Source organism: Salvelinus sp. IW2-2015, linkage group LG10 (assembly GCF_002910315.2).
Source record: "Salvelinus sp. IW2-2015 linkage group LG10, ASM291031v2, whole genome shotgun sequence".
NCBI lineage: Eukaryota > Metazoa > Chordata > Actinopteri > Salmoniformes > Salmonidae > Salvelinus > Salvelinus sp. IW2-2015.
The window spans coordinates 14,831,146-14,856,616 of record NC_036850.1 but is presented as its reverse complement, the minus strand read 5'-3'; the positions used below and the strand labels follow the sequence as shown (position 1 = coordinate 14,856,616).

The 25,471-nt window shown below is 42.2% G+C and overlaps 1 protein-coding gene across 1 annotated transcript in view; it reads right to left on the bottom strand.

Annotated features, from left to right (window-relative positions):
* The window catches only part of LOC111969344 (polypeptide N-acetylgalactosaminyltransferase 18-like), an 88,804-nt gene extending 80,455 nt beyond the window's left edge, over window positions 1-8,349 (bottom strand). The window contains exon 1 of the mRNA XM_023995407.1: window positions 7,688-8,349. Coding sequence (XP_023851175.1) covers window positions 7,688-7,925 — 238 coding nt within the window. The 5' untranslated portion in view covers window positions 7,926-8,349. The remainder of the gene's footprint in view (window positions 1-7,687) is intronic.
* Between the last annotated feature and the right edge of the window lie 17,122 nt (window positions 8,350-25,471).

The following is a 25,471-nucleotide window of genomic DNA, read 5'->3' as shown; positions in this document are numbered from 1 at the left end:
GTGAGAGACGGAATCTAAAACAAAAATCCAGAAAATCATATTGTATGATTTTTAAGTAATTAATTTGCATTTTATTGCATGACATAAGAATTTGATCACCTACCAACCAGTAAGAATTCCGGCTCTCACAGACCTGTTAGTTTTTCTTTAAGAAGCCCTCCTGTTCTCCAATCATTACCTGTATTAACTGCATCTGTTTGAACTCGTTACCTGTATAAAAGACACCTGTCCACACACTCAATCAATCAGACTCCAACCTCTCCACAATGGCCAAGACCAGAGAGCTGTGTAAGGACATCAGGGATAAAATTGTAGACCTGCACAAGGCTGGGATGGGCTACAGGACAATAGGCAAGCAGCTTGGTGAGAAGGCAACAACTGTTGGTGCAATTATTAGAAAATGGAAGAAGTTCAAGATGACGGTCAATCACCCTCGGTCTGGGGCTCCATGCAAGATCTCACCTCGTGGGGCATCAATGATCATGAGGAAGGTGAGGGATCAGCCCAGAACTACACGGCAGGACCTGGTCAATGACCTGAAGAGAGCTGGGACCACAGTCTCAAAGAAAACAATTAGTAACACACTACGCCGTCATGGATTAAAATCCTGCAGCGCACGCAAGTTCCCCATGCTCAAGCCAGCGCATGTCCAGGCCCATCTGAAGTTTGCCAATGACCATCTGGATGATCCAGAGGAGGAATGGGAGAAGGTCATGTGGTCTGATGAGACAAATAGAGCTTTTTGGTCTAAACTCCACTCGCCGTGTTTGGAGGAAGAAGAAGGATGAGTACAACCACAAGAACACCATCCCAACCGTGAAGCATGGAGGTGGAAACATCATTCTTTGGGGATGCTTTTCTGCAAAGGGGACAGGACAACTGCACCGTATTGAGGGGAGGATGGATGGGGCCATGTATCGCGAGATCTTGGCCAACAACCTCCTTCCCTCAGTAAGAGCATTGACGATGGGTCGTGGCTGGGTCTTCCAGCATGACAGCGACCCGAAACACACAGCCAGGGCAACTAAGGAGTGGCTCCGTAAGAAGCATCTCAAGGTCCTGGAGTGGCCTAGCCAGTCTCCAGACCTGAACCCAATAGAAAATCTTTGGAGGGAGCTGAAAGTCCGTAATGCCCACAGCGACAGCCCTGAAACCTGAAGGATCTGGAGAAGGTCTGTATGGAGGAGTGGGCCAAAATCCCTGCTGCAGTGTGTGCAAACCTGGTCAAGAACTACAGGAAACGTATGATCTCTGTAATTGCAAACAAAGGTTTCTGTACCAAATATTAAGTTCTGCTTTTCTGATGTATCAAATACTTATGTCATGCAATAAAATGCAAATGAATTACTTAATCATACAATGTGATTTTCTGGATTTTTGTTTTAGATTCCGTCTCTCACAGTTGAAGTGTACCTATGAAAAAGTTACAGACCTCTACATGCTTTGTAAGTAGGAAAACCTGCAAAATCGGCAGTGTATCAAATACTTCTTCTACCCACTGTAGATACTTTTGTACCTGTTTCCTCCAGCATCTTCACAAGGTCCTTTGCTGTTGTTTTGGGACTGATTTGCATTTTTCGCACCAAAGTGCGTTCATCTCTAGGAGACAGAACGCGTCTCCTTCCCGAGATGTATGACGACAGTGTGGTTCCATGGTGTTTATACTTGCGTTGTATTGTTTGAACAGATGAACGTGGTATCTTCAGGCGTTTGGAAATTGCTCCAAAGGATGAACCAGACTTGTGGAGGTCTACAATTTTTTTTCTGAGGTCTTGGCTGATTTCTTTTGATTTTCCCATGATGTCAAGCAAAGAGGCACTGAATTTGAAGGTAGGTCTTGAAATACATCCGCAGGTACACCTCCAATTGACTCAAATTATGTCAATTAGCCTATCAGAAGCTTCTAAAGCCATGACATCATTTTCTGGAATTTCCCAAGCTGTTTAAATGCACAGTCAACTTAGTGCATGTAAACTTCTGACCCACTGGAATTGTGATAGTGAATTATAAGTGAAATAATCTGTCTGTGAACAATTGTTGGAAAAATGACTCGTGTCATGCACAAAGTAGATGTCCTAACCGACTTTCCACAAATGTATTGTTAACAAACTATAGTTTTGGCGTGGTTGGTCTGCGTTGCCAAGGGCTAAAATAGAAGTCATTTCTATTACTGACGCAGATCGGCGCTGGAAGTCCTGCTTCTCCCATCTCCTCATTGGTTTATAGAAGCAGGTACCCACGTGCCATCTCCTCATTGGTTATACCCACGTGGGTGATTGAAAGACTAAATGTTTTGCCGGTTGTCGTGGTAATACTATGAAAATGTAGATGCCAATCACCATATAAGTTCAAAGATGAAAAAGCCTGGAAGGAGGAGAGATGACTAGAAACGATTCGGTTGGCCGTTTTATGTGTGGATTAATTGTCGGAGTAGAGGACCTTGTGCATTTCAGGTAAAATAACAATTCAATGTTTATATCCCAGGACAAATTAGCTAGCAACAGCAAGCTAGCGCAATAGGACAAATTAGCTAGCAAGTGCAAGCTAACTAGCTAAATTGCCATACATGTTTATTGCTTTTCGACCTGTTCCCAAATTAATGTAATTGGTTCAGAGTTTGTTTTGATATTTTAACCTGCGTGTCGTGATTGCGTTTGGTGTAGGGGGACAAAATACATTTGCGCAGCCGGTTTGGGTTGCGTGTTAGTCTTTGATGCATTAAGTAACGTTTAGAAAAACAAAAGTAACCTGGCATCGCCAATGATTTGATTAATATTTTGGGTAGCTTCCCAACAGTCAGCAGATCAGCTGAACACGGCCTGTTAGATGTTAGATCAAGAGAACCATTTGTTTGCAATCCATATTCAACATATATTCAGCAAGTTAAGCATCATGTATTATTATGACACTTGGTCAACGCCTGCTGCCTCTTGCAGCCATTATGTCATTCAATATTTAATTGAAAGGATGTTGGGGCAAACTGACTTGGCATGGCAGAACACGGGGGGTGATATTTTAGTGGAAGCAACAAGGCAGATAAGTGCTCTGTAGCCAAAACCATGCAAAAAGATAAAACCACCGGCTGTCTTCTTCCATTATACAACATTTATTACCTGCCCTCCAGCAAGGAGTGTATAACACACACACACACACACACACGTCCCCTCTCTCGCTCCTCTTCTCAAGAGTAAACACTCATTGTGATTTAGAGGGCTTTTCAATTGATTTGACAGGTTGATTTGATTGAGGCCTTCCAATCAAATAGCATCATCATCTCCCTCTGAATCAGCAACATAGCATGAGTTATCCCCAGGGGTAATATACAGCCCCCGAGGTAAAATAAACCAGAGGACCACTGCCTTCTCACAAAAACAATCACCATTAAATACACCCATACTTTGTCTTTGCTTTCCTCATGTTCAGAGGGGAGATCTATAGTAAAGTCTCTGAGGCACAGCTGTACTTTACGGAAGAAAACTCCTTTGAGTTCTGTCATGTCTAAATTCATATTCCCTTTTTGATGACTCAGGAAGACCTCTCAAGTGAATTCGCAGTTACCTGTGTAGAGGAACACTCTTGAACGGCTCAAAATGTGAGCGCTGGTAGGCTCATAAAAAGCCAGGTAAACACATTGCAGGAGGAAAGGCACATCCCACTTACAATACAAACATCATCATTCTGAGTGAATTCTATTAGAGGTCCCCCGATTATGATTTTTCAACGCCGATACCGATTATTGGAGGACCAAAAAAAGCCGATACCGATTAAAATCGGACGATTTTTATATATACAGTATATATTTGTAATATTGACAATTACAACAATACTGAATGAACAATGAACACTTATTTTAACTTAATATAATACATAAATAAAATCTATTTCGTCTCAAATATATAATGAAACATGTTTAAATAATGCAAAACACAGTGTTGGAGAAGAAAGTAAAAGTGCAATATGTGCCATGTAAAAAAAGCTAACGTTTAAGTTCCTTGCTCAGAACATATGAAAGCTGGTGGTTCAATATTCCCAGTTCTTCAATATTCCCAGTTAAGAAGTTTTAGGTTGTAGTTATTATAGGAATTATGACTATTTCTCTCTATACCATTTGTATTTCATATACCTTTGACTATTGGATGTTCTAATAGGCACTTTAGTATTGCCTGCCTAATCTCGAGTTGATAGGCCTGAAATCATAAACAGCGCTGTGACTCAAGTATTGCTAAGAGCTGCTGGCAAACACAGTAAAGTTTGAATGAATGCTTACGAGCCTGCTGCTCCCTACCACCGCTCAGTCAGACTGCTCTATCAAATATCAAATCATAGACTTAATTATAATATAATAAACACAGAAATACAAGCCTTTGGTCATTAATATGGTCAAATCCGTAAACTATCATTTTGAAATCAAAATGTTTATTCTTTCAGTGAAATACGGAACCGCTCCATATTTTATCTAACTGGTGGCAACCCTAAGTCTAAATATTGCTGTTACATAGCGCAACCTTCAATGTTATGTCATAATTATGTACAAATCTGGCAAATTAGTTCGCAACGAGCCAGGCGGCCCAAACTGTTGCATATACCCTGACTCTGCGTGCAAWGAACACAAGAGAAGTGACACAATAGCAGTTAATATTGCCTGCTAACATGAATTTTTTCAACTTAATATGCAGGTTTAAAAATATATACTTCTGTGTATTGATTTAAAAAAAGGCATTGATGTTTATGGTTAGGTACATTCTTACAACGATTGTGCTTTTTTCGCGAATGCGCTCTTGTTATATCACCCGTTTGGCGGAGTAGGCTGTGATTCAATGATAAATTAACAGGCACCGCATTGATTATATGCAATGCAGGACAAGCTAGATAACCTAGTAATATCATCAACCATGTTTAGTTAACTAGTGATTATGTGAAGATGTATTGTTTTTTATAAAATAAGTTTAATGCTAGCTAGCAACTTACCTTGGCTCCTTGCTACACTAGCTTAACAGGTGGTCAGCCTGCCACGCAGTTTCCTTGTGGAATGCAATGTAATCGGCCATAATCGGTGTCCAAAAATGATGATTACCGATTGTTATGAAAACTTGAAATCGGCCCTAATTAAATCAGCCATGCCGATTAATCGGTCATCCTCTAATTTCTATGTCTCTGTACAAGAACACTGTCCATATTTGGTTGTCACATACTAAATGTGTTCAGGGTAAACAAGTGTAATTGCAGCGTATTTATTAATAGAGGACTATGTAAGTTGTTGTCCATTTAGTACAGCAGCACCCTCACACACATGCATTTACAGTATGAAGGCTTTTGGGAGCACGAGGAAAGCTGTAGAGTGCAGTAACAGCACTTATGGTGGGCGTGTGTGGACTTTTCAGCTACCCAGCCGAGCCTTATTCAGTGACTGTGCTTAATACAAATCAAGGGTTGTGTGCAGTGCCTTATGCGCTCTTTAGACAAATGCAGACCACTGCCCTCTATCATCAAATACTGATATGAGGAGTTTTCAAGCCTTATTATATTGAGTATGGAGGTGACATCAGTCAGACACATTTTAAGAGACTGTCTGTGTCCAACATGGTGATACCACGCCTACTGTGTACCGGTGAAAATGTTCACCGGGGACCAGAAGTCCTCACAAGGATAGTAAAACAAGAAAAATCAAACAAGTGGGGACATTTCGCCAGTCCCCACGAGGAAAAATGCTATTTTAGGCTTAGCGGCTAGGTTTATGGTTACAATAAGGATTAGGGATAGAATTAAGGTCAGGGTTAGAGGTTTAGGAGTTAGGGTTAGATTTAGGGTTAGGGAAAATAGGATTTTGAATGGGAATACATTTGTTGGTCCCCACAAGGATAGTAAAACAAAAGTATGTGTGTGCGTGTGTGTGTGTGTGCGCGCGCACACGTGTGCATTTGTGCGTCAGTACATCGTGTGACAGTTACAGGGACAGCAAACTCTAGATGTGTTCTGAGTAGTAGTCTTCCTAGTTTACTATTCTACAAAAGGAATCCACATTTTTTTTATGCCGGTCTTCAAACCGTGTCTTCAAACCTCTCTCAAACCTGAGGCCCATCTCTAATAGGCTGAGTGATGATACATTCCAAATCAACATGCATGTACAGCTGAGTTACAGTGCATGTTTTATCAGTCCACCCTCCTTCCATACAGTATAGTGCTATAGACAGAAGGCATTCTGTCCTTCCAGCCGTGTTCTGTGCCACATTGAATTGATCTTTACAATCTGACCTAATGCGATATTTCCCCTTTTGAGTAACACAAATAGTCCAAACATTTCCTGAGGAGATAAGACAGTTAGGCAGACACTCTTACACGGAAAACGTACAGAGCGCTGTTCAACAGGCTGCTCTCTGTCAGTGCCAAATAGTGAAATGTAGTCTTGGCACCACAACTGGCCAGCCAGGCTTGACTATGTACGGTGCCTCACAGCTCAGTGAAGTCCACCTCTGCCCGTGACCTAGGGATGGGTGTCTCTCTGTAACTCATACTCTAACTGTCAAATCAGAGCCTGGTTAACATTATTCTCTTGTGTTGACAAGAGTGAAGCTCAAATCATGACACAGAAAGGGAGGGAGAGAATTACAGTATGGAGTAACTGTATGCTGTAGCGAGGGGCAAAGCATGAAGGAATTTGAGAAAGGAATTCCAGACATTCCCAAGAACACAAGAGGAATCCAAAGTCAAAAGGATATTCAATGTTTTTTTTAGATCAGATTCCCATTAGATTAATTGAATTAATGGCCCCATTCTGTAGCATTTGAGCTTGTCAGATAATACTATAAAGAACAGTATAAAAAAAATATGTCTGTGGAAATTCACTCACTGCAAGTTCAACAGTATCTCCAACACTATGTCTGGGGAAAACAGACCAACCTCTGTTTGGGTAGAGTCTATACTGTGTGTGCCGTATTACATTGACATAACATCCTTCAAAATGTAGTCCCAGTACATTTGACATTGAGTTTTAAAGCTCAAAATAGATGACATTGTAGCAGATACGTACAGTACGCTGGGCTAGTTTTCACATTCACAGTCTACACTACAGTTTTCATGAGACTATTGGCCTAACAGAAAAACAAACTTCAAGTGTCACAATAGGCAGTCATAATACACCTGATGAGCAGATGCAAAAAAAATAGACAATTATGCCAAAATGTATAAGGAGACAGACTCGGGTTTTGAAAAATAAGGTTTTAAGCTTCAGCATGTGAGACAGCAAACAATGAGGTTGAGTATAACTGCAGCTACACATTTACTATATGTATATTTCACGCTGTGGGAGAAGCAATTAAGTTCACCAACACTGCTCCAATTATAATACATAGACTACTAGGAATTTTGCCTCCAGAGAGAATAAATGGCTTTTGCAATGATCTCATTGTCCTTTTCCCTTTCTGTCACATGGTCCAGACAGACAGACCACTCAAAGTAAGGAGATGACAAATGTTGGTCACATTATTCACAAAGGAAAATGTTAGGGTCATCTTATGTTATAAATCAACAATGTCATTATTTGCTGAGTTTGGAGATATAGGCTAATTCACATAGGTCGATATCATTAATACATCGCAAACCATACATTCAATGCAATTGAACATATGCAACTCAGAATCTATCAAACAGTAAGTAAAAGGATACTTGCTCAGTGTGGTGGTTACTTTACCTTGTATGTGCTGGTTGACCACATTCTCAAGTCGATCAAGTCTTTCTATGATCCGTAGGGTGTCCCCCTTCTTGTCGCCTTCTAACTTTTTCTCTGGGACAGGCATGGGGACTTTGATGTATACATTCGCGATATAATTAGTGACCCATCCAACATAGAGCAGACACACGATGTTGGTCATGCCACTCAAGATCACGCATGTAGACACCAAAGTTTTGGTTCTCCTGGTGCAAGCCATCCCGACATCCCTCCATACAGCCAACGAAATTCAGTACACCAGAGGACAAGTGCGACTGTCGCCCACCAAAATCCTAGAATGTGCTATGCGCGTCACTTGAGAGCAACCTGGATAAATTACTACAACTCCACAACGATGCAATTCGTTCTGCAAATGCGGGCAACCAGCGCCTCCGGATCCAATAACCGCACTCTGCACTCACGCGCAGAAGGCTATGATTTAATCCAAATAGGTAGGTCAAAAATGGGAAAAAATCTCAGACGTTGGAAAGTAAAGGTGATTGTCTTGGTGACGAACGTTCCCTATTTCGCTTCATTTGCAAGTCCACACCAGTCGCGATTTCACCGACAGACAGAAGGCGTGTGGAACATGCGTTTAACCGCTGTCCAATGAGATACAATAGTGAAATTGTGTAATAGGCTACTGTGCATTCACTTCATCAATTATCCATTTAGATTAGAATGTGGGGGCGTTTTATTGTGAAGGTTTTCAATTGCGCTAATAATTAATAGATAGTAATTACTAATTTAAAATGTCGCAGCAATTATTAACTGTAATTGTTTCAAGATGTTCCTATTTTGACATAAAGGTAGGCTACTGCACAGTCCAATAAGTCATACAATGACTGAAGTTTGACTTTACTGTTTTCCAATCAAGGAATAGATTAAACCTATACAATTTACATTGTGAAATGTGACATTTACATTCTTGTCAAATAATTATTTCTTGTCACATGCATTCTTGTCATCTGCAACCTGTCACATACTAAGAGTAGGCCTAGTAAACATATCCTAGAGATGACAGCATATTAAATATTGCCACCTTTACAGACAATCAGACTGACTGGCTTGGAGAAAAAAACTCAGTTGGTATGTTGGTATGTCATGTGTTGTTCTTGTGATAAAAGTATACCCATATTGCTTATGGTAATTGTTGACACCTAATGGTTTTTGTATCCAAATAAATTATTGACCTATTTTTTTAATCGCGTCTCCCTGCAAATTGAACATTCAACTTTGTTTCCAATGGATGTGGCACTGAAGAAGAGCGTGAGAGATCACTTGCAATACTTTATCAAGCCACAAGATAGAGACACTGGGACCTAAATGGTAAGGTGTATTATAAGTGTTTGTACACACTACTTCATCAGTTCGACAGGAGAGGTTCATGTTAGAAAATGAACATGTTTATCTCATAACAGTGTCCTGCTTGTTGCTCCTAGATGAAGCCTATTCTCTCTCCAAAGGGAGGAACACTGGACAACCCAATTACTACATTTCCATTGATCATCACAGTTCCGCTATGTAAGGACACAGTGGAGTCGACAAACAGACGGCCAAACAAAACAATAAGGTGCTGAAACACATTTTCATCATCATTATTATTATAATCAAAGTCGCTTAGAATACACATTTTCCCTGCATGCACAACATATTTCATTGCACAATGGCACAGAATCTATCTTTGCTGTGTGCATTTAGGTGTCCCTGAGTGAGAAGCCTACTTGAAACAGGCTACAACTGTTTGAGTGGGGACCATGGTGAAAGCATTTGGCCCAGTTCTTCCTTCAATGGTCTTAGAACCAACCCCATCATGCACAGTGGCTCCTTCTGGAGGGAACCCAGTGTGCCCAGCTGCTCCTGCTGTGTGCATCAGATAGGGCCTTGATCCCTCTCCCCCTGTATTCCTCTGGAACATGAAAGCATGAGAGAAATGTCAACCCTCAGGCCTAAAAACGATTTCACCTCTTCAGGCCTAAAAACGACAATAAGCACTGAAACATCTCAGCAGCCGTTCAATGGGGGGCATCATGGAAGATGGATATGCAATATTATATTGTAAGGTTGAGAAGGCTATTGATCTCTGATGCCAGCGTGAGTTCAGTGGAACATTGAGACTTTGGTTTTATGCCTCGTAGGAATGCAAATGTACTGGTGGAAAGGCATTATTTCCTCCCCTCTAACAAGTGATTCAGCGCTTGAACAATATGGCGTCATTATTTTGTAAGGTAATGGTTTTACAGTAAAGCAAAGATAACATATTCAGCACCACAGCGATTCATTGATGCATGGTTTTGCATTGTCTTTTTCTACGAGACTCATCTATCGACAGTGCATTCGCAAAATATTCAGACCCCTTGACTTTTTCCACATTTTGCTACGTTACAGCCTTATTCTAAAATGGATTCAATAAAAATAAATCTACACACAGTACCCCATAATGACAAAGTGAAACAGGTTTTTAGAAAAGTTTGCTAATTTATTACAAATAAAAAACAGAAATACCTTATTTACATACTGTAAGTATTCAGACCCTTTGCTATGAGACTTGAAATTGATCTCAGGCGCTTCCTGTTTCCATTGATCATCCTTGAGATGTTTCTACAACTTGATTGGGGTATACCTGTGGTATATTCAACTGTTTGTACATGATTTGGAAAGGCACACACCTGTCTATACAAGGTCCCACAGTTGACAGTGCATGTCAGAGCAAAAACCAAGCCAGGAAGTCGAAGGAATTGTGCTAGAGCTCTGAGACAGTATTGTGTCGAGGCACAGATCTGCGGAAGCGTACCAAAACATTTCTGCAGAATTGAATGTTCCCAAGAACACAGTGGCCTCCATCATCCTTAAATGGAAGAAGTTTGGAACCACCAAGACTCTCCCTAGAGCTGGCCGCCCCACCAAACTGAGCAATCGGGAGAGAAGGGACTTGGTCAGGTAGGAGACCAAGAACCTGATTGTCACTCTAAAAGAGATCCAGAGTTCCTCTGTGGAGATGGGAGAACCTTCCAGAAGGACGACCATCTCTGCAGCACTCCACCAATCAGGCCTGTATGGTAGAGTCGCCAGACGGAAGCCACTCCTCAGTAAAAGGCACATGACAGCCCGTTTGGAGTTCGCCAAAAGGGACCTAAAGACTCTCAGACCATGAGAAACAAGATTCTCTGGTCTGATGAAACCAAGATTGAACTCTTTGGCCTGAATGTCAAGCGTCACGTCTGGAGGAAACCTGGCACCATCCATACGGTGAAGCATGGTGATGGCAGCATCATGCTGTGGGGATGTTTTTCAGCGGCAGGGACTGCGAGCCAAGTCAGTATCGAGGTAAAGATGAACAGAGCAAAGTACAGAGAGATCCTTGAAGAAAACCTGCTCAGGACCTCAGACTAGGGACAAAGGTTCACCTTCCAACATGCCAACAACCCTAAGCACACAGCCAAGACAATGCAGGAGTGGCTTCGGGACAAGTCTCTGAATGTCCTTGAGTGGCCCAGCCAGAGCCCGGACTTGAACCCGATCGAACATCTCTGGAGAGACCCGAAAGTAGCTGTGCAGAGACGCTCCCCATCCAACCTGACAGAGCTTGAGAGGATCTACAGAGATTAACGGGAGAAACTCCACAAATACAGGTGTGCCAAGCTTGTGGCGTCATACCCAAGAAGACTCGAGGCTGTAACCGCTGCCAAAGGTGCTTCAACAAAGTACTGAGTAAAGGGTCTGAATAGTTTTGTAAATGTCATATTTCAGTTTTTTATTTTTAATACATTTGCAAAAATGTCTAAAAATCTGTTTTGCCATTATGGGGTATTGTGTGTAGATTGATGAAGGGAAAAAACAATTTAATCAATTTTAGAAAAATGCTGTAACGTAACAAAATGTGGAAAAAGTCAAGGGGTCTGAGTACTTTCAGAATGCACTGTATATCCAACCTTTATGTATATGACATTGGTCAGAGGTGAAAGGCTAATAAAGGTAAAGGTTGGGGACGCTGCACCTCTTCCGTCACGTCCCTTCATTCCTCATCCTCCACCCCAACAATGCATCCTCCTTCCTGAATGACACGCCCCACTGTACACTAATTGCCTTTCTGGGCCTCCCTTTTGTTGTGACGCCGTTAATGGAATTCAAATCGTCTAGTCGTATGAAATTAGAATTTTGAAAATTGGTATTTGCGTCTGCCCAGAGTGCAGGCCCTTTGTGAATGGCTTCAGTGCCAGTTTTGTAAGTGCCAAGCACACTGCAGCTGTGGGAGAGAGTGGAGACTTAATTAAGGGGCACAGCAGAAAGCCGGTCTTGTTCCACAGAACCTCGTCAGAGTGGCGAGGGTTTTGTAAAAATCTCAGTCCAAAGCACCATGCTGTAATCCTCATATCTGCTGGAATATAATGTTCTTGGTGCAGTGGGGCCAATGGATTTTCTGTTTGTGTGCCAGTTGGAACAAAACGTTCCCAAATCCCATTCTGATTCGCTCTTCATGCTGGCTGCTTTTAGAGATGAGCGACATCTGTGTAATGCCTCAAGTGTTCCTCTGATACCAGCAGCTTCCAACAGCACTTTTTCTGTCGCCAATCAAGAGGAACTAATTTATACCTTTTTACAGGTCAGTCCACTCTATACATTGTATTCATAAATCCCGCTGGCCCCATGGTCCTCTTGTGAGGTTTGTTGCAGTGTGACCAGAACATTACTTTTGTGTAGCTCCCTATTGCTAAAGCACCGGGTTTCTAAGCCTCCTCTCCCTCAGGATTCCTAATGGGCATAAATGGCAGTATCAAAGTCTGGTATCAGCATTCAACCTAAAATTACATTTCTCAATATGATCTGAAGGAGAGCTAGAGGGTCATTTGCACTCAGTGTCTTAGTCATCACAAGCACCAGTCAAAGACGGCAGCAGGGCCAGACTCACAATAGATGTGATGAAAGAGAGGCAGGGAATGTTGCCCCAGCAGGCCAGTTGTGTTTTCAACACCGGATTAAAGGCGGATAATTATGACAGATCTTTGCCCCTGACAGACGTCTGCACTGCTTAAGGAGTTTGACCAAACATATTTATGTCACAGCAGGGAGGTGGCGGGTGCCCTCTCAACCTTCGTTGTGGGACACTCACAGTCCCTGCCTCTTCAGAACAGAATGAATTACTGGACGCCTGTGTGGCTGGCCTCGATTACAAACTTGATTAGAGAGAGGATGTCACAAGTAGAGAGCACCAAGCAGCCTCAGCATCTGTGGGAATTAAAAAGCTTTAACAATTGCATTGATGGGAAATTTGTAAGGATCAGTAGGGGAAGACATTATGCAAACACAATTAGAAGATGTAATACCATCTGCTTACCATTTGATATCAAATGTATTCCTTTATAATCCCATTAGAATCAGATTTGAACATAGAGGGCAGTGTTATTTAAGCATATTTAATAATCAAGATGGGATCCATTTGTTTTCCATTCCCCCTTCCCTGTGTAAGCCCTGAGGTGACGTGACAAACAACCACTGGTCTCCTATGCTGCTCCATCTCATCAGCTTCACTCTCATGGGAGAATGAGTTAGGCCCTTATACAGTATGATCAGTGTGGTCCATTCCTCCCAGCTAACAGGCATACATCCCACTGCACATCTGTGATTTACTACAGTGTGGAGGCAGCGGTTTGTAGGGCTACCTGGGTGTGATGTAAAATGGCAGCGCTTATTTTCATCTGGCTCTGATCATACTGTATAAGGGCCTGACTCATTCTCCCATGAGAGTGAAGCTGATGAGATGGAGCAGCATAGGAGACCAGTGGTTGTTTGTCACGTCACCTCAGGGCTTACACAGGGAAGGGGGAATGGAAAACAAATGGATCCCATCTTGATTATTAAATATATTTAAATAACAATGCCCTCTATGTTCAAATGTGATTCTAATGGGATCACTTACATCAGAATTAATGTCAACCCCACCACTCCAGCCCAGCCTCCATTCCATTCATTTAACCTTGCCATAACGATCTACACTACAGTATGTGTCTTGGAAATCTTGGAGTTTTCAGACTGTCCTAAAAAACATTGACTTGGATATTTCCAGGTCAGTTGAAGTGCTTTTTAACCAAGTTCTAACCCTGCACAGTTCGTCGCAAGGTACAGAACTGGCCTTAAGCTCTCCTGCTTCAAGTTATGGAATTAGCTTTTTAATCAAAGTGTATAGAAAGCAGATGGCAACTCTCCTTGGGTTTAGACCAGAATATTATTAATATGATATTCTCTGTCTTTAATCACTCTGATGACAGACATGGCTGACAGATGGCCCTTAGGTTTTGAGGCCATTAAATTGTGAGAGTGCTATAGTCTGAATAGTTTTATGCTTATTCCAGCCCATGCTGCTGACGCAAATATACTCCATCCACTTTAACCCACTACATCTAGTCCTGACAGTGCATACAGTAGATGCCTGCATTTCCCAACATAGGATTATCTCACATGTTGTGGTCAAAGTATCCTCAAACAATCTCTGACTACAGGTATAATAATGGCAGAGGATGCCAACCATGGAAACCTTGCTTCCACAGTGACAGAGCAGTGTGTTGTCATTAAGCTTGGGGCTCATGCGCCTGTCATCTCACACCTCTGTCTAAATTGTATATATACTGTATTGTCACACTCTGATCTGTTTCACCTGTCCTTGTGATTGTCTCCACCCCCTCCAGGTGTCTTGTATGTTTCCAAGTCAACCAGCGTTTTTCCCGTTCTCCTGCTTTTTGCATTCTCCTTTTTCTAGTCCTACCGGTTTTAACTCTTGCCTGTTTCTGGACTTTGTACCCGCCTGCCTGACCATTCTGCCTGCCTTGACCACGAGCATGTCTGCCACTCTGTACCTCCTGGACTCTGATCTGGTTTTGACCTTTTTGCCTGTCCATGACCATTCTCTTGCCTACCCCTTTGGATTAATAAACATTGTAAGACACCAACCATCTGCCTCCTGTGTCTGCATTTGGGTCTCGCCTTGTGCCTTGATACTGTATATTTCTTATAAATAATTTTGACAGTAACTCTCCTTTTTAATTTCCACATGTAGCAAGCAGAGTTATTGTGTTGTCCAATCTACAGTAGGTGAGTCAGACAATATAGTTTTCATTAATGTAATTAGCCTATTTCACAACGACGCCGGCGGCAGCCCGCCTCGGCCTCATCACCTAATTGCCTATCAAGTTAAAAAAAGTTAGGTGAATCGGATCGGACTCGGATGGAGAGTGAGTGAATTGTTCAAGATGGATAAATAATAGTCAAGACCAAGAGGTGCACAAATACGTCGCAAAAAAAGCTTTATCTGATCAACCTCGTGCCAAATTGCCACATCAGCAAAGCTACCCCCTTGTCCTCGTTTGACGAAACACCATCGCAGGTGGAAGCTAGTAGGCCTAGTTTTGCAGCAACTAGCACTAGCAGCCTCCCAGGCCCGACAGGGACCCGGACTTTGCAGGGGTCCAGAGAAACTGCCCTAAGTCAGTAGAGACAGGGTCCATTAATCAACATACCTTACACTGGAGTGGGTGCTGTATATTTATAGAGTCTGACCTTTACATTACAGAGAGAACAACAATTCACTGTGAATGGATGTAGGGAGTTTTATGTCTATTGTCTAAGTACCAAGGATGCAATCTGAACTATAGCCTACAAACATGGATGTGACTCAACCCATAGTGTCTCTGGCTTGAAATTAATTTCCTCTCTGCAAAAACTTGCTAGAGAGGAATATTACAAAACTAAAGTCTTGCAAGACACAGAACTGTACTTAAATAAACTATGCTTGTCAAACTACATTATGCAGTGGTGTAAAGTACTTAAGTAAGTAGTTTTTTGGGGTACAGTGCATTCGGAAATGACTTTTTCCACATTTTGTGACATTACAGACTTATTCTAAATTAATTAAATTGTCCCCCCCCCCCATCAATCTACACAAAATACCCAATAATAACAGAGCACAAACAGATTTGTAAAAAAAAATTGCCTAAAAAAATAAAAAAATGGAAATATCACATTTACATCAATTTTCAGACCCTTTACTCAGCGATTACAGCCTTGGGTCTTCTTGGGTATGGCGCTACAAGCTTGGCACACCGTTATTTGGGGAGTTTCTCCCATTCTTCTCTGCAGATCCTCTCAAGCTCTGTCAGGTTAGATGTTGAGTATCGCTGCACAGCTATTTTCAGGTCTCTCCAGAGATGTCGATAGGGTTCAAGTCCGGGCTCTGACTGGGCCGCTCAAGGACATTCAGAGACTTGTCCTGAAGTTACTCCTGCCTTGTCTTGGCTGTGTGCTTAGGGTCATTGTCCTGTGGGAAGGTGAACCTTCGCCCCAGTATGAGGTTCTGCGGGCTCTAGAGCAGGTTTTCATCAAGGATCTCTCTGTACTTTGCTCCGTTCATCTTTCCCTTGATCTTGACTTGTCTCGCAGTCCCTGCCACTGAAAAACATCCCCACAGCATGATGCTGCCACCACCATGCTTCACCGTAGGGATGGTGCCAGGTTTCCTCCAGACGTGACGCTTTGCATTCAGGCCAAAGAGTTCAATCTTGGTTTCATCAGACCAGAGAATCTTGTTTCTCATCATCTGAGAGTCCTTTAGGTCCCTTTTGGCAAACTCCAAGCGGGCTGTCATGTGCATTTGATGAGGAGTGGCTTCCTTCTGGCCACTCTACCATAAAGACCTGATTGGTGGAGTGCTGAAGAGACCTTCCAGAAGGTTGTCCTATCTCCACAGAGGAACTCTGGAGCTCTGTCAGAGTGACCATCAGGTTCTTAGTCACCTCCCTGACCAAGGCCCTTCTACTAAACACAAATGCTTCATTTGTAAATTATGTCTGAGTGTTGGAATGTGTCCCTGGCTATCTGTAAATAAATAAAAAATGTTGACGTCTGGTTTGCTTAATATAAGGAATTAGAAATGATTTGAACTTTTACTTTTGATACTTAAGTATATTTTGGCAATTACATTTACTTCAGAGGTGGAGGGAGAGAGAGAGATACACAGCTGCATGTGAGCTCTCACATTTTTCAACATGTTTTTTACAAAAATATAGATTTTGAGTTAGATCAACTTAATCACTCTGAGAGCTTAAGGCTACCCTCCACAGCATAACCTTCACTCCAGATCAAAACTCCAAACCTACAACCTAATTTATGGACAACATTACCTGGAAGGATTAACACCATCCAACCTGGAACTGAGACAGACCAGACGGACCAGATACAACTTCAATTAGTGCAGAGGTGTGAAGTGAGAGGTGTCGAAGCCTTTGAGGCCAACAAATGGCAGGCTACCCCACCCAAATCCAGAGGCCTTGAAGCCCCCTCCTGTTCAGAGACCATCCACTGGAATTTTCTACAATAAATCTGCCTCCAGAAATAAAAGCTTCTCCCAAGTGGGTGTAACACCTACTCCTGTTGCCTTCTGCACTGCTGCTTGGATTCCACCTGGCGATCTGTTCACCGTCTGCCCGGGTTGTCTCCCCCTGTCTTGTACAGGTACCCCCACCACACTCCCCCCTCTCTACCGAGCTTTCGTTCGCCTCAAGCACACAGGCACTGTTGGGGCGATTGACTCTGAACTTACAATGGCTATCCCCAAGTCGTTAACCACGTCTCAGTAATGACCAACGCATCTGGATTGGAGCTGTGAACCTACACTTTCAATTGATCCATTTTAGGTAATACGTTTCTAGTGTTAACGTGCAGAAAACCCAGGCTTTTACGAGAGCAGAAGTCTGTGAAACAGATATCAGAGCACAAGTCAGAATTGGGGCTAGCAACAGTAGATTGGCCAGGGTGTACATGCACATTTCCAGATATCATCAACAGTAATACAATCAAGGCACGGCAGAGGACAGGGAGAGCTCTGCAGTGTTGATTTATGACATTTGAATGTGCATTATATGGTAACAAGATCATATTATACAGCAATTTCATCAGGTAACATGAAAACAAACCCGGCGAGAGGTGGTTAGAATAGGATGGGAGGCCAAAAGTCTGTGCAACCAATAGAGAGTCAGAATCCCGAGTGTGGGAACAAACATATTCTGTCCCACAGTTGGGTAAACAAGAAAGTTCATAGTCAACAAAGCATGCAGGAGTCATGAGGCAAATATCAAAATGCACAAGAAAAAAATATATTAAGAAAGAATGTTTTGAATAATGATGTTAACCTTTTTGGTTATAACCTTGTTCAGCAAGACAGATCTTGGGGGAGTGGGAATCTTTAACAAGGATCACCTTCAGTGCTCAGTTGTCTCCACAAAGTCTGTCCCCAAACAATTTGATTTGCTGGTTTTAAGCATTAAACTTTCAAAAAGCTCTTCGTTGACTGTTGCTGGGTGTTATCGTCCTCCATCAGCCCCGGCCTGTACCATTCCAGCCCTAAGCTCTCTCCTGGCCCCTTACACTAAGTGTGAATTTGTCCTGCTAGGTGACCTAAACTGGGACATGTTTAAACCACCTGATCAAGTCCTAAAGCAATGGGACTTGCTAAATCTTTCTCAGATTATTACCAATCCCACAAAGTACGACTCCAAACACCCAGAAAAGGCTACTCTCCTCAATGTTATCCCCACAAATAATCCTGATAGGTATCAGTCTGGTGTTTTATGTAATAACCTTAGTGATCACTGTTTTACAGCCTGCGTTCGTAATGGCTGCTCAGTGAAATTACCTGTCCTGATTTGTCATAGACGCTTGCTAAAAATGTTTAATGAGCAAGCCTTCCTTCATGACCTGGCCTCTGTAAAATGGTATAGAATCAGCGTGATCCCCTCTGTTGAAGACGCTTGGACCTTCTTTTTTGATATTTTCAGTAATATTTTTTTTAAACACGCCCCATGAAGAAAATGAGAATTAAAAACAGATTCAGCCCCTGGTGCGACCGTGATCATGCAGAGTTACTCCACCTCAAGAATTGCATTTGGCGAAAAGGCTTGGCACACGCATACTCAGGCTGACTGGCTCTCGTTCAGGCAAATGAGAAATAAGTTCATTCAAGCTATCCGGAGGGCCAAAGTTAGTTACTTTAAGGAGCAGTTCTCTCTCTGTGGGTCTAAACCCAAGAAGTTCTGGAAAACGGTTAAAGACCTGGAGAATAAACCCTCCTCCTCACAGCTGCCCATGTCCCTTAAAGTTGATGATGTGGTTGTTACTGACGAAGCACATGGCTGGGCTTTTTAATAACCACTTCATTAATTCAGGATTCCTATTTGACTCAGCCATGCCTCCAACATTTCCTGATCTCCCACCCCTTCTAATGGGACTAGCCCCGATGCTCCTCCCTCTTCTTCCCCTGCCCCGCTACAAAGTTTCTCCCTGCAGGCAGTCACTGAGTCCGAGGTGCTGAAGGAGCTCCTTAAACTTGACCCCAATAAAACATCTGGTTCAGTTGGTTTAGAGCTTTTCTTCTTTAAGGTTGCTGCCCCTATAATCGCCAAGCCTATCTCTGACCTTTTTAACCTGTCTCTCCTCTCTGGGGAGGTTCCCATTGCTTGGAAGGCAGCCACGGTTTGTCCTTTATTTAGAGGGGGAGATCAAGCTGATCCTAACTGTTATAGGCCTATTTCTATTTTGCCCTGTTTAACAAAAGTGTTGGAAAAACATGTCAATCATCAACTGACTGGCTTTCTTGATGTCTATAGTATTCTCTCTGGTATGCAATCTGATTTCTGATCAGGTTACGGATGTGTCACTGCAACCTTAAATATCCTCAATGATGTCACCACTGCCTTTGATTAGTGTCCAACAAGCTTTCTCTGCCCTTAACCTTGTTCAGGACACCTCCAAAACAAAGGTCATGTGGTTTGGTAAGAAGAATGCCCCTCTCCCCACAGGTGTGATTACTACCTCTGAGGGTTTAGAGCTTGAGGTAGTCACCTCATACAAGTACTTGGGAGTATGGCTAGACGGTACACTGTCCTTCTCTCAGCACATATCAAAGCTGCAGGCTAAAGTTAAATCTAGACTTGGTTTCCTCTATCGTAATCACTCCTCTTTCACCCCAGCTGCCAAACTAACCCTGATTCAGATGACCATTCTACCCATGCTAGATTTGTAGTAATTTATAGATCGGCAGGTAAGGGTGCTCTCGAGCGGCTAGATGTTCTTTACCATTCGAACATCAGATTTGCCACCTATGCTCCTTATAGGACATATCACTGCACTCTATACTCCTCTGTAAACTGGTCATCTCTGTATACCCGTCGCAAGACCCACTGGTTGATGCTTATTTATAAAACCGTCTTAGGCCTCACTCCCCCCTATCTGAGATATATACTGCAGCCCTCATCCTCCACATACAACACCCGTTCTGCCAGTCACATTTTGTTAAAGGTCCCCAAAGCACACACACCCCTGGGTTGCTCGTCTTTTCAGTTCACTGCAGCTAGCGACTGGAACAAGCTGCAAACAAACACTCAAAATTGACATTTTTATCTGTTATGGGATTTTCATGAATAATGACTAAATGATGTATACATTGAACGTAGAACTATAACTAAAACTACCCTGTCATTGTATGATTGTATGACATTTATTAGAATCATACCTCTATAAATCTGATGTGTGTAGTTTTAGTCAGAATTAGGACAATGACTTTTTGTTCCTTTTTAGTATGTAAGCAGGGTGCAAGTGTGAGACAATGTATGAGATAAGAGGAGCTATCGACAGACAAGCTCTACTACTGTGTTCCTTACAGGACATTCTGTCCCCACCCAGGGAGGGGAGAGACCTTGGGCTTGTAGTAAATTGTATAACAGGTGGCAGACAATGTATGACAGGAAGACTTGTGAACTATATTGTCATTGTTTCTGAGAGGAGGAGGGACATTTATGACGAAATGTGAGGTATATAGACCAATGTACAGGACATGATAGGCAGAACGTTTCCGTAAATAAACATTTGACTATTGTAGACTGGGCCTCTGTCTGTTTTTATTTCTATCAGTATCCTACATATCCTGATATAGCAGACTGAGTAATTTAATTTAATTAGTTAAAGAACATGAGAACTTAATTCTCTTAATCTCTTCATTCAAAGACTCAATCATGGACACTCTTACTGACAGTTGTGGCTGCTTTGCGTGATGTATTGTTGTCTCTAAATTCTTGCCCTTTGTGCTGTTGTCTGTGCCCAATAATGTTTGTACCCTGTTTTGTGCTGCTACCATGTTGTGTTGCTACCATGTTGTTGTCCTGTTGTGTTGCTACCATGCTGTGTTGTCATGTGTTGCTGCCATGCTATGTTGTTGTCTCAGGTCTCTATGTATTATTGTGTTGTCTCTCTTGTCGTAATGTATGTTTTGAGCTATATTTTTATTTGATTTATTTTTAATCCTAGCCCCCGACCCGCAGGAGGCCTTTTGCCTTTTGGTAGGCCGTCATTGTAAATAAGAATTTGTTCTTAACTGACTTGCCTAGTTGAATAAAGGTTAAATAATACAAAATAAAAAAATACTTTTGATACTTAACAATATTTAAAACCAAATACTTTTAGACTTTTACTGGGTGACTTTCACTTTTACTTGAGTCATTTTCTATGAAGGTATCTTTACTTTTACTCAAGTATTACAATTGCGTACTTATTACACTATTGACAATACGATACTTGATAAGTCCCACTGATGTGAACAATGCTGATGTAAATGTTTTCCTCTGGCTGCTGGTCTGCAGGCACCCTCCTTCGTCTGAGCCCCAGAGAACACTCATACTCCGTTATCATGTCAGAAAATGTTCAGTGATGACCAATCTCCATGATCAATACTTTGATAGGATTCATACAGATTCATTATGGGTTATGGCATCCCCTACACTGTGATGGAAGCTCTGGGGTCCCATGAGTCCCTCTAGTAATCAACCGATTGATTCTTAGCTAGGGAATGTGGTGGTCGGGTGATTCGTGGAATAATTCATGGGATTCATGCTTTTAATCCCCTCTCTGCATGCATGAACAATCCACACAGTTTATAGGCCACAGGCAAAGATGAAATAAATAACCTCAAGGAGCTTGAGTCATTTTTCTAAATGTCTCCACATTGTGCATATTAATTATTAAGAGTGGACTAGGGGATTTAAAAAATTTGAAATGGATCCTCTCAATAGTAAACACAAACACACAGCTCCACATTAATGAGCTCACAGCTTATTACAGCGTGCAAAACTTAAAGGCAACAGGAAGGAGGCAGGTGCTCTGTGTACCTTTAGTGCGTCTGCAGGGATTACAGCGCTGCGTTTGGCATATATAACTATAACTAATTGACTTCATACAGTATCTTCCCTAACACTTTGAAAGAGATCTGTGTAGGGTGTTTGAATAGCTGAGCAGTTTTATTGGTCTTCATGGTAGGTCTTTGGGGGATGGACTCCAATTTCTTCTTTGGACAGTATAGCTCAGTGTGTGTGGTGTGTGTGTATTTGTATTTTGGAAGCCTGGCAAACTTCTAAACTGATGTTGCAGTGTTTAGAGATATGTTTTTTTTATTCAAAATTCACATGCAAGTCATATGTCTATAATAATATCAGAGGCAGAGCGCAGAATTTTACGTCATCTTGTTCTAAGCTGTAAATGGACCCAGAGGAGAATGTCTGTTTGTTTTTCATTACTGTCTGTGCCCCATTCTGTTGACCCGTCCGATGGGTGGTCACAGATGAGATTAAGGTGGAACAGGGATATTACATTTCCTGCCCTTGGCCAGTCTCTTCTGACTTCGCTGGCATCAGATAAATTCACAATAAATGAGCACAGAGAATGGAGGGAAACAGAGGCCTTCAGACAGGAGGAACAGACACTGTAGGTCACCAACGAGGGGGAGTTAGCAGGGGACATGTTTTAATTTTCTCATCATGCTGCATGCTGGGAAAGCTCAGTGGGGCCAGATGTGAGCCTTTAAAAATAATTGCTTCAGATTGTGGAAAATAATCAGGAAACAAGGAGAAACAACAGGCAGGAAAATAAAAATGTGAAGAGAATCGTCTGTGATGTTAAAGGGGATTTGAGAGGTAATAAGATTAACAGGCACAGTTGGGTCCCCTGGAACAAAAGTCTGGGGCCTTTCTCTCTGCAGGCAGCCAGGAGTCAAATAAGGATAACTTATCACTGTGCTCGAGTTAGTGAGACAATGCTGCAGCAAAGGACATTGAATCATAATGGTCTCTTTAATTTCCTTCATTTCATAAAGTCCCTAATCCAACATTTGAATGAGTTGAACATTTTTGAAGCCCTCTCGGTTGCTGAAATAAAAATATAGGACAGAGAGAGAGAGATAACACTAGCTACCAGTCTGTTGACATGATGCCAGGCTAAACCTGACAGGATTATCCTTAAAAATACCCTGGGTTGTGAAGCAAACCACAGTCTGCTTGAATGAAGTAGAAAAGCAAATAATTTTGACTTGGAGAAACATTGTTCTTGAACTACAGTATGAGACATAAGTTACATCCATGAGGTTAGAAAATAGGAGAAAACTTCACTTGCTGAGGGCACATGTTTAGTTGGTATATAATGTTTCCTTCCCTTCTCAGTCATCACCCAAGCAATGTTAAATACATCATAGGGGTCTCTTGTAATAGAATCAAAATAAGACTAAAGTTTTGGCAAATAAACTGCAATTTATCTCTGAGGCGTTTTAGTACTGAATGTCACTTTGCATCATGTAGGAACAACTGCACACTTCGTTCGTCCCACATAGATATATAAAGATGCTTGTCCAGTTATTAATCTGTGCTGGATGGGTGAAGTATTTATTTGACCTTAATCTGCTTTTTTATGCTGAGGAAAAACAACCAATTGATAACGCTTGTCAAGTACAGCTTTGGTTTAATCAATTATTCTAATCCAATCCAATGAACTCTCCTCCTGATCAACAGACTTCGAGTAACCAGCCAACGACGCATCGAGACAGCTGCATGTCAGTTCTATGCTACTGGAATGTTATGTATAGATAGTGCTGTACTTATAGCGTGTGGTTCCTGCTGATACTGCAGGTCTTTACCGTTTATGGCCCTTTATGAGTTAATGCGAAATTTGCGTTCCCAAATGTTGTACAAATTCTGCTCTGCTCTCTCCCAGTAACCAGAAAGTAGCAATAATAACATGATAACAGTAGTGGACTAACACCCGGGAGAAAATTCCTTTGCCCAACTTTTTCAGTTAGAGTTACAGGTGGAGGCAGCAATTCCACTCCATTTCTCTGGTGTATACAGTAAGAAGAGCACTGACAATACTCTGAGGAGAGGACACAGTCTGCTCTTGAATGTACTTTTGCCTCTCACATTTTCGCTCACATGTCAGGGTGAGCAGTGAGTCACGTATCAGCAGTGCAAGGAGCAGCCAGGCATCATGTGGTCAGAGTAGATCAGGGTCTAATTCCTGACCTCCCATGATCCTCAGTCCCTGACCTCTCATCCTCATCTGAGGAAATTACCATCGTCAAGAGGATCTCTTTAGGAGATAGGTCATCATGTCAGTGATAATGACTGCATGGGGTTTTTCTATAGAGTAGAGACATTTAGACAGGAAAGGAACACCGCTGCATCTGTCCTAATGCATCATCATCTCTGCAAGGGGGAATTACATTTATACTAGATATTGTACTCTAGGCCTATTTGAGAGTGATCTTCCAAGCCCCTGGTCACTTTTGCCCTATTTCACTCCTAAATCTTACCACAGTCATTTCTAGGCACCCAGGGGTCAGGGTAAATGTAAAATTGTTCTAATACAGCTGTACCTCACTGTCATTGCTGCATTCACCGTGACTCAGATCCTTCTCAGCGGAACTTGTTTTTATGTTTATGTTTTTATTTCTCCCTAGACCTATAAAACGAATAACATACATACATATACGATCAATATAGCATATTCATATGTTTGACAATACTACAGATGATACTCATTTATCTTGACTGTGTGTCTTTGTAATCACCACGGTATGGTGAGTAGCTAGCTTGCTGTTGAAAAGCTCTTTACATATTGTGGAAAGCATTCATTGTAGCTGGGMATTTTAACAAGGCTAATCTGAAAACAAGACTCCCTAAATTCTATCAGCATATCGATTGTGCTACCAGGGCTGGTAAAACCCTGGATCATTGTTATTCTAACTTCTGTGACGCATTTAAGGCCCTCCCCCGCCCTCCTTTCGGAAAAGCTGACCACGACTCCATTTTGTTGCTTCCAGCCTACAAACAGAAACTAAAACAAGAGGCTCCCGCGCTCAGGTCTGTTCAACGCTGGTCCGACCAATCTGATTCCACGCTTTAAGACTGCTTCGATCACGTGGATTGGGATATGTTCCGCATTGCGTCCAACAACAACAGTGACGAATACGCTGATTCGGTGAGCGAGTTCATTAGAAAGTGCATCGGAGACGTTATACCCACAGCAACGATTAAAACATTCCCAAACCAGAAACCGTGGATTGATGGCAGCATCCGCACGAAACTGAAAGCGCGAACCACTGCTTTTAACCAGGGCAAGGTGACCGGAAACATGACCGAATACAAACAGTGTAGCTATTCCCTCTGCAAGGCAATCAAACAAGCTAAGTGCCAGTATAGAGACAAAGTAGAGTTGCAATTCAACAGCTCAGACAAAAGAGGTATGTGGCAGGGTCTTGCTCCCAGACAGACTAAATAACTTTTTTGCTCGCTTTGAGGACAATACAGTGCCACTGGCGCGGCCCGCTACCAAAACCTGCGGGCTCTCCTTCACTGCAGCCGAGGTGAGTAAAACATTTAAACGTGTTAACCCTCGCAAGGCTGCAGG